The sequence below is a fragment of the Euprymna scolopes genome, chromosome 1 (assembly GCF_053919585.1).
Source record: "Euprymna scolopes isolate OS-2025 chromosome 1, ASM5391958v1, whole genome shotgun sequence".
Classification (NCBI taxonomy): domain Eukaryota; kingdom Metazoa; phylum Mollusca; class Cephalopoda; order Sepiida; family Sepiolidae; genus Euprymna; species Euprymna scolopes.
The window spans coordinates 152,920,443-152,938,802 of record NC_136482.1 but is presented as its reverse complement, the minus strand read 5'-3'; the positions used below and the strand labels follow the sequence as shown (position 1 = coordinate 152,938,802).

Genomic DNA, 18,360 nt, shown 5'->3' with positions numbered 1-18,360 from the left:
GTCAAAACAGTCATACACAGTTTCAATCGCCTCACTGCCGTCCTGCGGTGGTTTTTCTTGATCCTCGTAGAAGCGTTTCCTGATTTGGTTCCGGTGCCTCTTATGTTGGAACTTTGGGTCCTGAATGATGTATGTAATATGGCCGATTCTTCGTAAGATTGTGCCCTGTTCCCAAAAAGAAACATTATTTCTAAAATGTCTAAAATACACATTATCTCCACTGTTAAACCGTTTCGTTGGCATTGTAGAAGTTCTGTTGTGTACTATGTGTTTGGGTAGCAGTTTATCAAATATGGATTTTATTTTCCATCCAAACATGATTTCTGCTGGAGATCCTGCATCTGGTTTGTTCGGATTTCTCGTGATTCTGTAAACCTGCAGAAATTGCTGAAGGGCCTTTTCTGTCGGTGCACCGGACGCCTTTTTTAATGCCCTTTTAAGCGTATCAACGAAGTGCTCGGCCTGGTCGTTGCTTCTGGCGTGGTACTGGGGTGTCGTAATATGCTTGACTTGATACGTCTCGCAGAATTTTCTGAACTCTGTCGAGGTGAACTGTGTAGTGTTGTCGCTAACCAGACAGTCTACAACCCCAAACCGAGCAAACAATTCCAATAAAAAATTTGTCATTGCCGTGGTCGGTTTTTTGTATCTTAGTACCCCTGGCCATTTAGAGTATGAGTCAACTACTATCAGGTAGTAAAAATCCTCCACAGGTCCCGCATAATCGATGTGGATCCTCGACCATGGTTGTTCAGCCTTAGGCCAAGGTTTATATGTCATCGATGGTGCTTTTGCAGCCAAAGCACAGCCTTTGCATCTGTTCACCATGTTGGTAATATCTTGGTCCATAGCTGGCCAATAAACAAAACTTCTCATTAGGCTTTTCATTCTGTTTATTCCTAGATGCCCTATGTGAAAATTCCTGAGAATTCTTTTTTGAAGGGTTTGGGGGATGTCAACCCTTTCACCGTATAACAGTATTTCGTCGCAACCAGAAAAAATGTCTGAACTGGTGTCACCCAGTATTGATTTCTGCTTCATGGTTTGAATGAAATTGTCATTTAAGGATTCTGACTTAATTTCCTGAAGTGTGATCAGCAGTTCGCGGATAATATTGTTTATCATGGTTTTTACATCACTATTAATATGTAGTGCCATGATTACTGAATCTTCAAGAGGTTCCATTTTGGCAGGAATCCGTCTCAATAGACCGTCTGCATGGGCTAGTTGTTTTGAGGGGAGAAATTGAATTGTAAAATTATAGTTCAGCAGAATAGTTCCCCATCTTAATAGTCGGTTTGCAGTGAATGTTGGAAGTCCTTTTTTTTATCCAAAAATGGATATCAACGGCTTATGGTCGGTTTGTAGAAAAAAATGTTTCCGTACAAGAACCGGTGGAATTTTGAAACTGCAAATATAATTCCTGGGGCCTCTTTCTCGATCTTAGAATAATTCTTTTCCGCTGGCAAGAGAGTCCGTGATGCGAAAGCAATAGGCTGTTTCGAGCCATCCGGCATTCGATGTAGTGTGCACGACCCGACGCCATATTGACTAGCGTCGCTAGCTACTATTATGTCCAACTGTGGGTTTTGTAGAAGGTTTTTATTCTTCAAGCTGCTAGTTTATAGGGTTTGGTTTGGTTGTTTAATAGTGGATCTGTAGATTTTATCGTTTTTGTTCCCTGCCATGCAAAGCATGAACGAGTTTTGCAATGGGAGAGAAAAAAGGGTTACAGTATAAACGTTTGGTAAATTTTAAGTTAGGAAACCAGTCAAAAAGTGGTGGAGATCGAAAGAGAAAGGGGGAAGGGGGAAAAGATGGGTTGTTGTTTTTGTTTTTGGTTTTGCAGAACATAATTAAGTTTTGCAAAAAGAGTTAGAAAAACAAAAAGCATCGATGTTAGGGGCATTTTTGGTCTTAGGAAGCCAATATCTTCAGACAGCCTGATCTGGTAGCACCAGTCGTTGATTTGGGATGAAGAAAAAAAAAAAATCCAATTAAGGGGGCATAACTCATGGAAGATCTGTCTTGGACTGAATGCTATATGGGAGTATATCCATCCATGCTTCCGTTCAGTTTTGAAAGACAAAGGATACCCCTTGTAGGGGCAGTAGCACGTGTAATTGTGAGGCAAGGGTTGCACAATCTCCAACCACACCTCTCCTGAATCGGCACTGTTTGAGCCCAGTGGTAAGGAGAAGACCAGGACGACTGGAAACAATGCCGAGATAAGCGGAGAGCACATACAGCAACTGGAAGTCCCAAATGGTCACCCATTTAGTACTGACCAGGTTCAACGTTGCTTAACTTCAGTGATCCAGTGGGAACCGGTGCGTCAACGGAATTATACCGTATATGGGAGTACATAGCAACATGAGAAACAAATGCATTTTTTAATAAACCATCTGGGCTGGGGCATCCACCACTATTCTCTCCCTCTGACACACTGCCCAAAAAAGAACTTCCAACCTAATAGATTTCACACAATCAACCAAGCTCCAATTCTTGTCCCATTGATGCAAAGTTGCATCCCTGCGCCCGATTTATAAGTATTTTAATGTAATGTGCTCTGAAAAACTTGTAGCACTCGTGCACTTAACCTAAATAACCCCGATTAACCCGACAAGCAGCAAAAGCTAACCCCTTCACTGGAGATTCCTTTAATACTTTCTTCTCACAAATTGCTAGACTTTGGAATTCCCTTCCCGTTTCCTGCTTCCCTGACTGTACTAACATGCAGAAATTTAAATGCAGGGTGAACAGACCTCTTGCTGCTCAACTCCCTACATAATGTCCCTGTAGACATGGTCCCAAATAGTAACCCATTACATTTAAGTGGTAATATGCTTTGCTTTGGGTAAATTAGAGTAAACAAAATTTTAAAATTCAGATGGCTATATTGAGTTTCTGATCATTATTATTAAGCACTGGATGGAAGGAGTGACTGCAGGAGGGGCACACCGATGGTAGCAGGACTCGGCTCCATGTCACGTCTCTAGGAAAACCCAGAAGTGATTGTTTAAGAACTTCCACAACATCACGTGTCCCAACATCTGATCTTCCAACTTTCTTGATTGCATCTCTATGTGCGAGACCCAGTTGAGAGATGTCCACAATGCCAGCTGCAACACCAAGGACAAGCTGATTGTCAGGATCCAACTGATGTTCACAGGCACATCATGAAAAACAGTATGAAGGCCGTATGCTCCAGGTTCAGCCCCCCCCCCCCACCTTCCTAGTGTCTGAAGTGGAGGCTCAGGGCTATTTTTTCACATAAACTGTACTCTAAAAAATATCCTCTTAGAGATGCACTGTGGTTTTTGAGAATGCATCAGTTATTGGCCAAGATATGAAGCTATTTTTCTTTCCTTTCTAAAAAGTGTCAAATTTATCCAAAACATTGTGTGTGTGTGTGTGTGTGTGTGTGTGTGTGTATATATATATATTTATTTTTTTTTGCATAGGAGTCACCACTTATCAAGGCCCGGAGGCCACACGAGGATAAGAGTTAATGGGTGTACAGTAGTCAATGGGATTATAGCGTAGTAACTGTAAGTAGTGGAAATTGGATTCCTTAGTGGGACGGTCCTGGATATGACCTTAAACTATATCCAGTGGTGAGGCCCCAGCTTGTGGGCTTTGGGGAGTGTGGAGCCACCCTTTAATTATCATTGCTCCCAGGTCCACTCTGACCTGGACTGGTAGTACCTGTTAGAGCCCCAACTATGGATTAAATAGAAACCGACTTGAAACAATAAGTATATTCTATTAAAAACTTTTTCTTCAAAATCTTTGGATTCGGCATTAAATAACCCGAAAAGGGTTGATATGCCGTAAAACAAAAACAACCAACTTAGTGGGAACTTGTTTATGTTGGACTTGAAGACAATCTGATTGTAGTCAGCTGGAAAGCAGGCAAATGGAAGAGAGTTCCACAGGCGTGCAGTTCTAATAAAGAAGCTTTGTTCGTGGAATCTACATTTAGGTTTAGGCACAGATAAAGAGTGGGGGGAAATTATTGATAGTGGTTTTGGCTAGAGTGTTTTTCGTGAAAGTTTGGCAAGGGGGGGCATAGATTGGAGCTCAGACGAGCACTTGCCATGAAAATGATATATATATATGCACATGTACATATATATATATATATGTCATTCACAGACAGCTGTTTCACCATGTATGACTCATCATTGTGGTTAGATAGAGCAAGTGTATCCATACTGAGATTTGAAAGCTGAATGACTGGGCACATCCAAATGTAAACAGCAGTCAAGCACCATATCTGTTATGCTAATAAATCAGGTGCTAAGTAGAACACACGCACACACACATATATATATATATATATATATAATTCCATTATTAATATTTTCCAAAGGTAAAGCAGCCAATAAAGTTTTAATAAGGTTAATACAAGCGTGCCCAATACTAAAGTAGGGCAACATATATTTTTTACTTGTTTTACTTAAGCATTAACATGTCACTACACATTCATGAGCATGTTTCAGTTAGCCAGTTACAAGTAACAGGAAGCCTCGTCAGATGATATTCCTCATACAAAAGTTTAGTCCATAACAAATATCACCTGAATGGGTCTCTAGTTACGTGTAGCTGGCTGACTGAAACATGCTCATGAATGTGTACTGACATTAATGCTTATGTAAAACAAATAAAATATATGTATCGTATATTTCGGCATATAAAGGCAACTGTCAGATAAGATGGGCAGGGCTCTACGGACAAATTTATCTTTAGTCGACATTTGACAACTAAATATTTTCATTTAGTAGCCAAATAGAAAAGTTACTAGCCAAACCCACATGATTTTTAGAATATGACATCTTTGTTCTGTGACGAGCATGTACAGCATAAAGATTTTTCTGTATTTTTTTATTTAATAAATTTTAAATATACATTGAATTTTATGTTGATACTTGAACGTATAAACATTCAAATTTCCTCAGATGTTTTTTAACAGCCTTTCTTAAAAAAATAAGTATATTGTTTTGTTAAACTTTTTATTGTTTAAATAATTTGACTTTGCTCGTTTTATAAAAAAAAAAAAAAAAAAAAAAGTTGAAAAGATATTTTTCATGCAGTAATGAGCTTTTGGAAGATTGTCAGTGAAAGAAATACAATCGCCAAAAGAAAAGCGTTTCATTATTTCTAGACGCCATTTTGAAAAATCACTCGCAAATGCGACTGTTTCACCCGCACTGTAGAGCCCTAATGGGGTACAAAATTGGAGCAAATTTTTATAAATTTATTATATATCGGTGGTATAAAACAAAATTTAATTAGTTGAAAGAAATATTTGTTGATATTGAACTTAAAAGGTAAACATGTTGTAGTCTGCATATTAATAGTTCTTCAGATGGGAGATTCTTAAAAAAAAAAAATGTTCATGGAAACTGTTTCGTTTTAGGTACACAGAGGAAGAACGAAAAGTTATACTTTTGGTTAGTATATATATATATATATATATATATATATATATATATATATAAGTGAAAGTGTCTGTCTGTGTGTACATTTCCCTACACAATAACTGTCAATTTTCAGTCTACAGACTTGAAATTTGATATACAGGATAGTAAGATTTGGGAAAATCCTTGTAATCCGTTTTCGTCCAGAAATTTGGCTGCTAAGGAGTAAATGTTCAACAATTTGACCTTTGAGAACTCTACCAAATTCCTCCGCAAATTTTGGGTCTAAACATGTATGTATGTATGTATGTATGTTTGCATGTTTGCCTAAAACTTTCGACAGAAATCTTTTTACTCCAATAGTTTCTTCCCCAGAACCGCTAGACTCTGGAATTCCATTCCAGGTCCCTGCTTCCCCAACAGTACTGACGTGCAGAAGTTCAAGTGTAACGTGAACCGACATCTTGCTGCCCAAATCCCTACATAGTACCCCAGTAGTTGTTGCCCCTGATAGTAGCCCCCTACACCAAAGTGGCAATTTGCCTTATTTGGGGTGAAAATGTAATATAAAAAAAAAAAAAAAAAAAAAAAAAAAAAAGAGGCGACAAATTTTTCACAAGATCAGTATCGTTTTGAAGCTCGACCCTTCAGACAACAAATACTGAAAAACTGGCTAAAAAAATTAATTTCTTTACTCTCAACTGGGCACTTTTCTAAAAGGAGGTGTCGCTTTTTTCACCGATATTTTTTAAAGTCATCCCCTCTTTTTGATTGCCTAGCCTTAATTTAAACCTACGTCACTTCTGGTTTGGCAGTGGTCGTAACAGCAAAGACATCAGGTTTTTTTCCCCATTCTTTTCCTCCTTTGTGGTATGGGTTCGAGCCTGCCTTCCTACTACCTTTTTTTTTTTTTTTTTTTTTTTTTTTTACTCAACACACACCTCCAAACACCCGGGCAACACCGGGCACCCATGCTAGTATATGTATAAAGCTACTTTTCGCTTAGCATATGCATAAAAGTACTTTTCAGAGAAATGTACTGTTCACCTGTAAGAACAAATCTTCCGTAAGATTTTAAAAATCCAACCTGAACTTCTTAAAATATGCAAGATCAAAAACTTTTAAAATTGCAACACAGAAAATATATAACAAAGTGACAAAAAGATAAATCTAATGTACAGGTCTTAATTGTATTATTGCTAGATATTATTTATTTAGAATTTAAAAAAAATAAAAATAAGTTGTTTTTATACTAAATAACTCAACACAGAGTAAGAGGGAGCAAGAGAGATGGGTGTCTTGTTCAATTAATTATAAATTATGGCTAATTAAAACATTCTTAAAACATAACTCAATCCCAAAAGGAACATTTTAGCTTCATGGAACAAACGTTGACGAACTCCATTTAGTATAATGGATATACAAACACATTTACATTTAGGCAAATGTTAAATAACACAGAATGTTTTTGCTTGAAATGACTATCGGAAACTTCAGAGTTAATTAAGCAGCAAACTACAATTGCCCAAGTTATTAACCCATCCACCCCTGAAATTCAAAAACTTGAAAACAAACTGAAGAATACTAGCACTACTGATCAATCCAACAACATCTCACATAAATAACTTTGAATATTTCCAAAGAACAACTATCTACAAAAACTCTACCTTCTCAACCACCAATAGCTATTGCGCTAAAGATACATTACCTGAAAGTATTTTGTTCAAACTCTTCAGCTTAACATTCACAGAGAACCTAAGTTGGAACGGATACATCGAGAGCATTGCCAAGGCTGCTGCAAAAAGGTGGCCTCTCTCTACCATGCTAGAAAGTTACTTATGCCTGAAAGTATCCTGTACTTCTATAAGGCCACCATTCGCCCATGTATGGAGTATTGTTCTCACACTTGGGCTGGCGCATCTGCTACTAGTCTCTCACTCCTGGACAGGGTTAAAAAAAAGAGTCACTTAAATTTCTGTCCTATCGACGAAATGTTGCATCCTTCTTCCTGTTTTACAAGTATTTTAATGGTGGATGCTCCAACGAACTACAAGCCCTGGTACCCCCCCCCTCGATGTAAATTCCCCTGACAAATCTGACAAGCAGCAAAGTCCCACCCCTACACAGTAGAGATCCTTAGATGTAAGAAAGCCTTCTACTCTAATAGTTTCTCCCCCAGAACTGCTAGACTTTGGAATTCCCTTCCGGTTTCCTGCTTTCCCAACTGTACTGACATGCAAAAGTTCAAGTGTAATGTGGACAGACATCTTGCTGCTCAACTCCCTACATAATACAACTTATGTCCCTGGTAGTAGCCCCTACATCAAAGTGGCACTGTGTCTTGTTCGGAGTTAAAATGTAATTAAACAAAAGAAACTCTATAAATAGGTTCTATCTTATTTCCTAACAAAACACAGAAAAAAAGTGTTATCAAGCAAAAACAGTGTGTTAATTAATAATGTTAGCCTAATGGAAAATATACTATTTAAATATACACACACACACACATTCTATGAAGGCAGTTTCAGAAGTAATGCCTGCTATTTTTTTTATTCAACATGAACAGATAAGAAGGGACTGCAAATTACAGTTATGATGAGTCAGCGTTCTACGGACAAATTCATCTTTACTTGACCTTTGACAACTAAATATTTTTGTTTACTAGTCAAATACAAAAGTTACTAGCCATGGTTTTTGGAATATGACATCTTCATTCCATGACGAGTATGTATACCATAAATACTTTTTGTATTTTTTAAAAAAAAGTCTTATTCTAAATCTGCACTTAATTTTATGTTAAGACTTGAAGTTATAAACATTTGAAATTCTTCAGATGTTTTTTTAACACATTCACTGCCAGCTATAGCTCTATTAAATATATTGTCATTGCTAAGCTATTTTTCTGCAATTTCCAAAAACTGAAGTCAACAAAGAATGCATATGAATATAATATGGAACATATAAATATATATATATATATATTTGTAGTCATCGACATACAGTCCTGTTTCGTTGTATCACAATTCATCAGTGCCGCTAGACTAGCACCTCTCCCAAGCCGAGGATCGAACCTAGAACCGTCTTGTTGACAGTCGGCAGTTCTACCCCTCGACCACGGAAGCGGTGCCCGTAACTAATCTGTCTGAATGTCTATTTAAATAAACATCCATCCGCCACTTGTAAAGTGCTCAAACGTTTGTTTACAAACAAGCCGCGAGCTTCGCATTTTTCAACCAAATTAAGTAGCGAGTGAGATTATTTACGATAGTGCTCAACCCACAGAGGGGAGCTTTATATAAATAAATAATAATATGGAATATATATATATATATACACATATATATAAATAAATAATATGGAATATATATATAAATAAATAATATGGAATATATATATTAATATATATAAATAAAAAATAATATAGAATATATATTAAATTTGTATTTATTTATAAAGGAATTGTCAGTTTTTATCAGTTTGTATATTTTTTGTAATAAAAATAACTCAAATCAGCTTTTATTTATAGTGAATCATTCAACTTATAACTTATATACGTATTTGCTAGAAAAAAACAAACATAATACATGGCAGGGGCCAAATACGAGATAACTCATAAACGTACAATTCAATATGTGTTGTTTTGAGATGCCAGTTCAAGTTAAAGACAGTTATCGTACGTACCAAGCCTGCATTGACTAACTGAAAAAATTTGTTGTTATGAGTTTACTCATAGCAGGCAAGGCTAAACAAATGGCATAGTACGAGAATACTCGTAGTTAGCAGCAAATGTGTTAAGCAAATTGATGTTAGAACAAAGGGGAGATAAATCATGTTTGCTTATTTTACATTTGTGAAATTTGTTAATTATAAAAAATAACTTTTGCCTGATATAATAAGAGAACGGAATTTAATTCAAAATTGGCTTTAACAAAATAAAAGTGTGTGGTTGAAGTATTTGAACATTTAATTGACAGCGAATGTGTTAACAGCCTTCATTAAAAAAATTTAAAAAAAAAAAAAAGTATATTGTTCTATAAAACCTTTTATTGTTTTAATAATTTGATTTTGCTCGTTTTATTAAAAAGAAAGAAAAGGTTGAAAAGACATTTTTCACTCAGTAATGAGCTTTGTATAAACACAATCACTGAAAGTGTTTTATTATTTCTAGTCAAAAAAAAAAAAAAAACATCACTCACAAATGTGATTCTTTCACTCACAACATAAAGCCCTGTGACTGAACTTATGCATTCATGACCAGAAAGTGTCATCTCTCTGTCGCAGATATTGACAGTGTGAGACTAAGAAAGCAACCACTGTTATGGATATGCATCAGAAGAAGAGATGCATCATTGAATTCTTGGCAGAAGTGCATTAAGAATGGTGGTGACTATGTAGAAAAATAAATACTAGACCACGAAAGGCAATTCGTTTTAAATGATACCACTCCTGTCTTCGTAACTCTTAAAGTTATTGAGTTAAAAAAAAAAAATAGGAGGCTTTACTTTTGGAATGACCATCGTATTAAAAGTCCTTCTAAAGTCATTATTCTTTTTAATTCATTTACAAATGCTACTGACAAACCTCATTAATGGGAATCCTTTCCACATGTCTGCAATTATATTCACAATGGCACCACCATTTTTCTGCATGTATTGATTGTAAGCTGAAAAGAGAGAATTACAAATGCATTTTATTTATATTTTTATTGCATTTTCACCTCAAACAAGGCACAGTGTCACTTTGATGCATGGGACTACTATCTGGGACATAATTGCTGTGATACTAAGTAGGGGGTTGAGCACAAAGATGTCTGTTTACATTACACTCGAACTTCTGCGTGTCAGTACAGTCAGGGAAGCAGGAAACCGGACGGGAATTCCAAAGTCTAGCATTTCTGGGGAAGAAACTATTAGAGTAGAAGGCTTTCTGGCATCTGGGGATCTTTACTGTGTAGGGGTGGGACTTTGCTGCTTGTCAGATATATTTACATCGAGGGAGTATAAAGGTTTGTAGTTCATGAGAGCACCTACCATTAGAATACTTGTGAAACAGGCAGAGGAATGCAACATTTTGTCAATGGGAGAGAGGCTGAAGCCTAGCTGACAATCCGGGATCTATTAAGTTGGTGACTCTTTTAAACCCTGTCCAGGAGTGAGAGACTAGTAGCAGATGTACCAACTCAAATGTGACAATACTCCATACATGGGCGAATAGTGGTCTTGTAGAGATACAGGACACTTTCAGGCGTAAGTAACTTTCTAGCACGACAGATAGAGCCTACCTTCCTCGCAGCAGCCATGGCAATGCTCTCGATGTATCTGTTCCAACTCATGTTCCCTGTGAATGTTAAGCGAAGGAGTTTGAACGAAGTGCCTTATAAATATTGATACTAATATTTATAGAGACTTAATTATACAATATGTAATCTGAAAGTATTTCAACATTTCAGTTAATATATAATATTGAGAGAATGAGAGACAAATGTCATTAGTGAAAAAGAATAGGTTTCTTACATGTTAAAGTCAGACAAGGCTCTGCAGTATACATTTGTGAAGAAAATCTGCTAACAAAGACACCAGCTTGCAAAACAAACATCACCTGTGGCAGATCTCCGGTGGCATTATTTTATACCAGCAGTTCAGCCCGGCATTGCTCAGACCCTATGAATTGTTCATAGCTTTATGTATGTGTATATATATATATATATATATATATATATATATATATATTTTCTTTTTTTTTAAGTTTGACTCATGTCTAGGTAACCTACATTTTCAAGGGTTTAGACTCCAAATTGGCTGAGGAGTTTGGTAGAGTCTGCAAAGGTCAACTCTTTCAACTTTGACCTCTTGCTTGGCAGCCAAATTTTTGCGCAAAAACTGATTAAAAAGCTTGCTGCATGTCGTAATACTCTTTATTTCAAATTTTTAGACTCAAAATTTGCTTAATAGTTTGCTAGAGATCGTAAAGGCCAAATCTTTTGAACTTTGACCCCTTGGCAGCCAAATTTTCATCACAAAAAAAACGATTAAAAAGTTTGCCCTATGATTGAATACACTTTATGTAAAATTTCAAACGTTTAGAACAAAAATTGGCTGAGAGGTCAAATTTTTAAAACTGAGCCCAATTTTGACCTCTTAACATTTATTGTTTTAAGCTCAAATCAAGTTAAAAAGTTTGATCCATGTTCAAGGAACCTACATCTTCAATTTCAAGTGTTTAGACCCAAAATTGGCAGAGGAGTTTGGTAAAGTCTGCAAAGGTTAACTCTGTAAACTTTAAGCTCTTGCCAGCCAAATTTTCATCCAAAAACTGATTAAAAAGCTTGCTGCATCTCTGAATACCCTTTACGCAAAATTTCAAATAGTATCTCTGCAACTTATGTCCCTGATAGTAGCCCCCTACATCAAAGTGACACTGTGCCTTGTTTGGGGTGAAAATGTAATTTAAAGAAGAAAAATAAACACAAACTGAAACAGATGAAGAATAGTTTTATTAATACAAATGCAATTTCATCTGCTGCAGTCAGTGTCTTTCTGTTACCTCTGCATTGTACTGCCTTCTACAAATTTAATTTAATTACATACCGAGACAATGCTTCAAGCAAACTACATTAAACTCTTAATTACAAGAATCGTTTTTGGCATCAGAAAGTAGGCACATTTTTTTCCGATTCTGATACCTTTAAAAGTTTTGATTTTCTTGATTCCCGATTCCATTTAATCATCCCAACATAATGACAAACCTTTGATTGCTATTTCATACTCCCTCAAAAACGCATTCCTCAGAGAAGAAGAAAAAAAGAAAAAAAGAAAAAAAAAGAAAAAAAAAAGAAAGAAAAAAATGGTAAAAGTTTATGTGGATCATTGTTATTAAGTGTTGACTTCTTACATTTCATACCTTACGGGCAATCATCATCATCAGCAATCACTCGTGACATGTATGATTGTTCTCCCATCGGTGAGGTTGGGTCTGGTCATCTGTGGGTCTTCAGATGACTGTGGAGGCCGATCCTTGACCCGCAGACTTTATTGCAGCGGGGGCATGTGTGGGTGGTCGACTGGGTAGTGGAAGAGGCGGAAGGAGCTGTGTTGGTAGTAGATCTCTCCTTTTTTTGCTTCCTGCTTCTGTGGCTCTGTGGAGGTCATTTTCTGAGTGAGCTGTGCCTTCATGGACCATCATGCTCCACATGCCCCTCTGAAGAGCAACATCCTCCCAGCTGGTGAGGCTGAAGTGACACCATCTCTGTGGATCTTTATGTTGTCCTTATATCTCTTTTTCTGTCCTCCTTGGGACCAATTTCCCTCTTTTAGCTGACTGTAGAGCATTTGCTTTGAAAGACGGTTGTCAAGCATGTGCATAACATGGCCTGTCCATCGCAGCTGGTGTCGGATGATGGTTGTGGTGATGGTAGGTATGTTGGCCTCCTTCAGGACGCTTGCGTTTGTTCGTCGATCCTCCCATCCAATCCTGATGATCTTGCGGAGACAACACTGGTGATACTGCTCAAGGGCCTTCAGATGTCTGCTGTAGGTGGTCCAGCTGTCGGCCTCATAGAGAAGAGTGGGTAAAACAACTGCTTTATAGACGAGCTGTATGTCCTGATTTTTTTGATTTTTTTTTTTTATTACATTTTCACCCCAAACAAGGCAAATTGCCACTTTGGTGTAGGGGGCTACTATCAGGGGCAACAACTACTGGGGTACTATGTAGGGATTTGGGCAGCAAGGTGTCGGTTCACGTTACACTTGAACTTCTGCACGTCAGTACTGTTGGGGAAGCAGGGACCTGGAATGGAATTCCAGAGTCTTGCGGTTCTGGGGAAGAAACTATTGGAGTAAAAAGATCTTTTACATCTAGGGACCTCTACAGTGTGGGGGTGGGATCTAGTAGCCTGTCGGGTTTGTCGAGGGTGCTCGCGTCGTGGGGGCACAAGTGATTGCAGTTCATCAGAGCATTCACCACTAAAATACTTGTAGAACAGGCAGAGGGATGCAACATTTCGTCGATGGGACAGAGGCTGAAGCTTAGATGCCAGTTCAGGGCCTATCAGATTTGCGACTCTCTTTTGAACCTTGTCAAGGAGCGAGAGACTAGAAGCAGATGCACCAGCCCAGATGTGGCAGCAATACTCCATACATGAATGGTGGCCTTATAGAGGTACAGGATACTTTCGGGTGTTAGTAGTTTTCTAGCACGGTAGAGAGAGCCTACCTTTCTTGCAGCGGCCCTGGCAATGCCTTCAATGTAATTGTTCCAACTCATGTTTCCTGTGAACGTTAGGCCAAGGAGTTTGAAAGATGGACTCTCAGATAAAGAGTCGTTGGCCATTGCTATTGGTGGTAGAGAGGGTTTCTTGTAATTATTGAATGAAACTAGTTTAGTCTTGGCAGCATTGAACGCGACCAACCACTTTTGTCCCCATTCCACTACAGATTGGAGGTCTTCCTCTAGTGTTTCTGCCATTTCTTTAGAAATGTGTTCATTCGTCTTCCTGTCGTGTCTGCCATAGAGTGTAGTGTCATCAGCATTTTACAAACACTCACTCCCATAGCCTGGTAAAGGCTGCACTGGCGCATCCAATGCAGTGATGAATGCCTGCATCGATGATAGATCTTGTGGAGAGAAGACTGCCAATTGATCCACATTTTCTAAGGTGTTACCTTCCACAAAGATTGTGGACGGCTGTGGGTGTGTGCCAGGAGCAGGCTGGTGTAGGATGAGGGTCTTTTTGAAGTTAAGATTAAGTCCCAGGAACCGGCAGGCTCTCCCAAATGCATCCAAGATGCTCTAGAGGTCCACATCTGAATAAGCAACCAATGCATTGTCATCTGTGTATTGAAGGTCCACGATGGATGATGTGAGGACCTTGCTTTTCACCCTAAACCTGCTGATGTTAAAGAGTCTGCCATCTGTCCTGTACATGAGTTTGATTCCCTCTGTAATGGTAAAAGTTTATGAGGATCGTTGTTATTAAATGTTAGCTTCCTACATTTCATAGCCTACCAGCAATCAGGTGCACACACACACACAAACCTCACATATTGAAGAAAAAACAAAATGCAGTATTGAATTAAAAAAGATAATTCTCAACATCAAATTAATGCCAATGAATGTAAATCACAACAAAAAAAAAATTATCCTTCTTCAACTCACCTTCTCTACAACAAAGGAAAGTCCCCGTTAGGTTTGTCTCAATCACAGAATTCCATCCATTTATTGTGATCTTTTCACTTCGGCTAAGAAACTGACCGCCGCCATTATTTATCAAATAATCCAGCTTCCCATATTTTGACAATGTTGTGGAAATCATGTTCTTCACCTGGAAAACATGTAAATACACTTTTACAAAAAGGTAATTAACTTAAACAAAGCCATCATACATGTGTGTAAGGGTTAGAAACAACTGACTTTTTAATCAATTTGACCCTCCTGAAGATATATTACGAAGAGTGATTTCAAATATTTATTTATGGTGTTTGGTTTTATTTGGTTGTTTTGTAGAGGAAAATTTTGCTTTTTGCGTTGCAGAATACAATTGAGTTTTGCAAAGAAAAAACACAATAACATGAAATACGTATTGGGTGCGTTTGAGGCCAGAGCAGCATATTGTTGCAGGATGGACAGATGTTTGTTTTGTTTGAGATTTATATTGAAAAATACTGTAAAAACAGCAAATGGACTTCTACTGACTCTATGCTCCAACAACAACATGGAAAAAAAAACTAAAAAACATGAAAGACATACTGATGATGTAGTGTATCTTCAAAATATATTTATAAATTTCAATATAAATCTCAAACAAAATAAATATTTGTTTATTTTGTAATGATGCGTTCTTTTGGCTTGAAACATATCTAATACATATTTATTTTATTCAAACTCAACCAGCACTTTTATCAAGGAACACAAACCCTAACAATAACATCAATGTTTGGTGCATTTTAGATCAAATAAAGTATTCAACCATCCTGAAGATATATTATGAAGAATGGTTTTATTAGCTTTTTCAGGAATGTAAACTACTAGAAAATGTGGGAGTTAATTTGGTGAACACATGAATAAGGTAGAAATTTAAAAGTAGATAGAGACAAAAAAAAAAAAGGCTCTTCTGCATTATACTAGGGGCGATAACTCCAATTTCTTCAAACAGGATTTTTTTTCCAAACAAAAATATTTGAAAACCAAAACATTTATTGTATAAAAATGTATTAATATATAATTGTAAAAAACATTTATTGAAAAGTGTGCATAAGAAAATATAATTTTAATAAAACATTTTTTTTGAATTAAAGCAACATTCGATTTTTTTTTTTCAAAAACATTTTTTTAAATTGAAGTAAAATTGTCACTGTAACAAAATATAGTCTGCTCTTTGACCGAGAAGCACCACCTGGTGAGTTATGTGAAATGCACAAAAAAAAAAAAAAAAAAATGACACCATCCATACACTGCAGAAGTGACAAAAAAAAGAAAATGTATAAGAGACAGAAAGGGAAGGAGAAAGAGGGATAGAGAGACAGATTTGAGATTTTAAATGTTAGATCTGAATAGCATTTATGCTGACATATGAAACTTTGATTTTGACTAGCCAATTTTCAATTGTTATTGTTGTACAGTGTTATGTGCTCACTCCTAACTGAAAAAAATAAAAAAAAATTAGCTGGAGAATAACTTCTATTTCAAATTAAAGATTGTAAACGAAGGAGTTGTCTCTCTTATAACAAAAATTTTGTATAAGTATATAATTTTTTTTTAATGTGTAAAAAAATTACAAACTAAAATAACTTCAATTTCTTGATCAAACTTTTTATAATATTAAATTCAAAGATTTCTTCCAATGAACTTTTCTGTTTTTGTTTGAAACAACAACAAAAAAATTTTTTTTAATGTATATGCACACAGGTACATAATTTTTTATAAAAACGCTTGGGGAATTTATTAAGTAAGTTAAATTCCACAGTGTGAATGCGGTATTATGGTGAATGGCGCTAAACAAGTGTATTCTTCAAAGTTCCATAGACCTTTTAGAAAGACCATGCACTCATGCCCCAAATTTTTTAAGGACTTCTTGTTTGTAATTTTTGCATTTTTTGTTTGACATCAATTGTAATTTTTTTTGAATAATAAACTAAATATACAAGATCACAGTGTAGTATCTGTTCTGATGCTGAACTTCAACCTTTTCTGTCCTCGGTCAGTGGAGGAGAAATCTTTCATGACTGAGACAATTTTTTGTTTTTGTTCCTATCCGGAGTGCCTCTTTTTTTGGGAAGCTGGATTTTCCCAACAATAAAAACCGACTTCGTGTCTAACTCTCCCCTTGTGGAGAAGCAAGTAAACAGGAACACTGAATTATTATAGTGAATATATATATATATATACACACTAGCAGTTTGCTCGGGCCCTATGTACTGTTCATAACTTTATGTGCATTTATATATATATATATATATATATATATATATATAACTACTTCATTTACTCACATAAAATTAATATACGAAAGTATAAATTTATGCGTAAACTTTAAGTATTTACTTCAAAAGTGCTCAATACGTAGGTAGAGCTAGTTAGTAATTTATAAAATATATATGGCGATTAAGCTACACTGAATATTCCGCGTTTCATCCACTCTAGGACTCCTCAGGCTTATGCACATAAGCCTGAGGAGTCCTAGAGTGGATGAAACGCGGAATATTCAGTGTAGCTTAATCGCCATATATATTTTATAAATAATTTCCGAACTTAATCTATTGTTCGAAATTCCATCATTTTAATAATCATTTTCTTTGTCTTTCTCCCCATTTATCAATAGATTAGCTTGTTACACTTCTATGCACACTAGTGTTGGGAAGATTAATCAGAATCAGGAATCGGAAAAATCGAAACTTTTATCGGAAAAAATTGTGTTCATTTTCCAATGCCAAAACGATTCTTTAAAATTTTTTAAATTTAATTTTGTTTAAAGCTAAACCTAGTAATAATAAAATAAATATTTATTGATTTTTAAAACTAAAATCTATACATCACTCTACCCCACAAGTGTATCTTTACGTTCAAGAAAATATCTGCACATTTAGCATGTATTTTTATGGTAATAACAACGCTATAATGAAATGTTTAGCTTTATAAAGAATTGGAATCGGAATCAGTAAAAATATGACCTTTGACAACTAAATAATTTCCTTTACTAGCCAAATAGAAAAGTTACTAGCCAAACCAACATGATTTTTGGAATATGACATCTTAGTTCTGTGATGATTATGTACATAAAGTTTTTCCTATATTTTTTTAATAAGTGTAATTCTAAATATACAACAAATTTTATGTTGATACTTAAAAGCATAAACATTCTAATTTCTTCAGATGTTTTTTTAAACAGCCTTCGTTAAAAAAAAAGTATATTATTCTATTAAAATTTTATTGTTTAAATAATTTTACTTTCTTTTATTAAAAAAAAAAAAAAAGTTGAAGATATTTTTCACTCAGTAGTGAGCTTTGAACGATTGTCAGTGAAAGAAATACAATCACCAAAAGATAAGTGTTTCATTATTTCTAGTCGCCATTTTGAAAAATCACTCGCAAATGTGACTGTTTCACTCGCAATGTAAAGCCCTTATTAGGTGCCTTCAATATGTTTGCAGACTTTTTTTTTTTGTATGGACACTTTTATTAATAGTACACACATGAAACTCTACTCCCCTTCAAAGTAATCTCCTCCGGCTGCAATGCATTCGTTGTACCGTTCAAACAACTTCTGGAAGGCCCCATGGAAGCCCTCTTCTGTGAGCATGTCAATGACTTGTCACAACTTTCATCTTCTCAATTGTCTCATAACGACAGCCGCTAAGGTTTTCCTTGAACTTAGGGAATAACCAAAAGTCACAGGGAGCAAGGTCTGAACTATAGGGAGGGTGGGGAACTGTCTTCATGC

At 36.1% G+C, this 18,360-nt stretch overlaps 1 protein-coding gene across 1 annotated transcript in view; it reads right to left on the bottom strand.

Moving 5' to 3' along the window:
* The window catches only part of LOC145276734 (peroxisomal trans-2-enoyl-CoA reductase-like), a 64,421-nt gene that overhangs the window by 38,685 nt on the left and 7,376 nt on the right, over positions 1–18,360 (bottom strand). Inside the window, exons 3-4 of the mRNA XM_080127960.1 lie at positions 14,580–14,745; positions 10,005–10,086 (exon numbers count right to left, since the gene is read on the bottom strand). Of these exons, the coding sequence (XP_079984086.1) occupies positions 10,005–10,086; positions 14,580–14,745 (248 nt within the window). The remainder of the gene's footprint in view (positions 1–10,004; positions 10,087–14,579; positions 14,746–18,360) is intronic.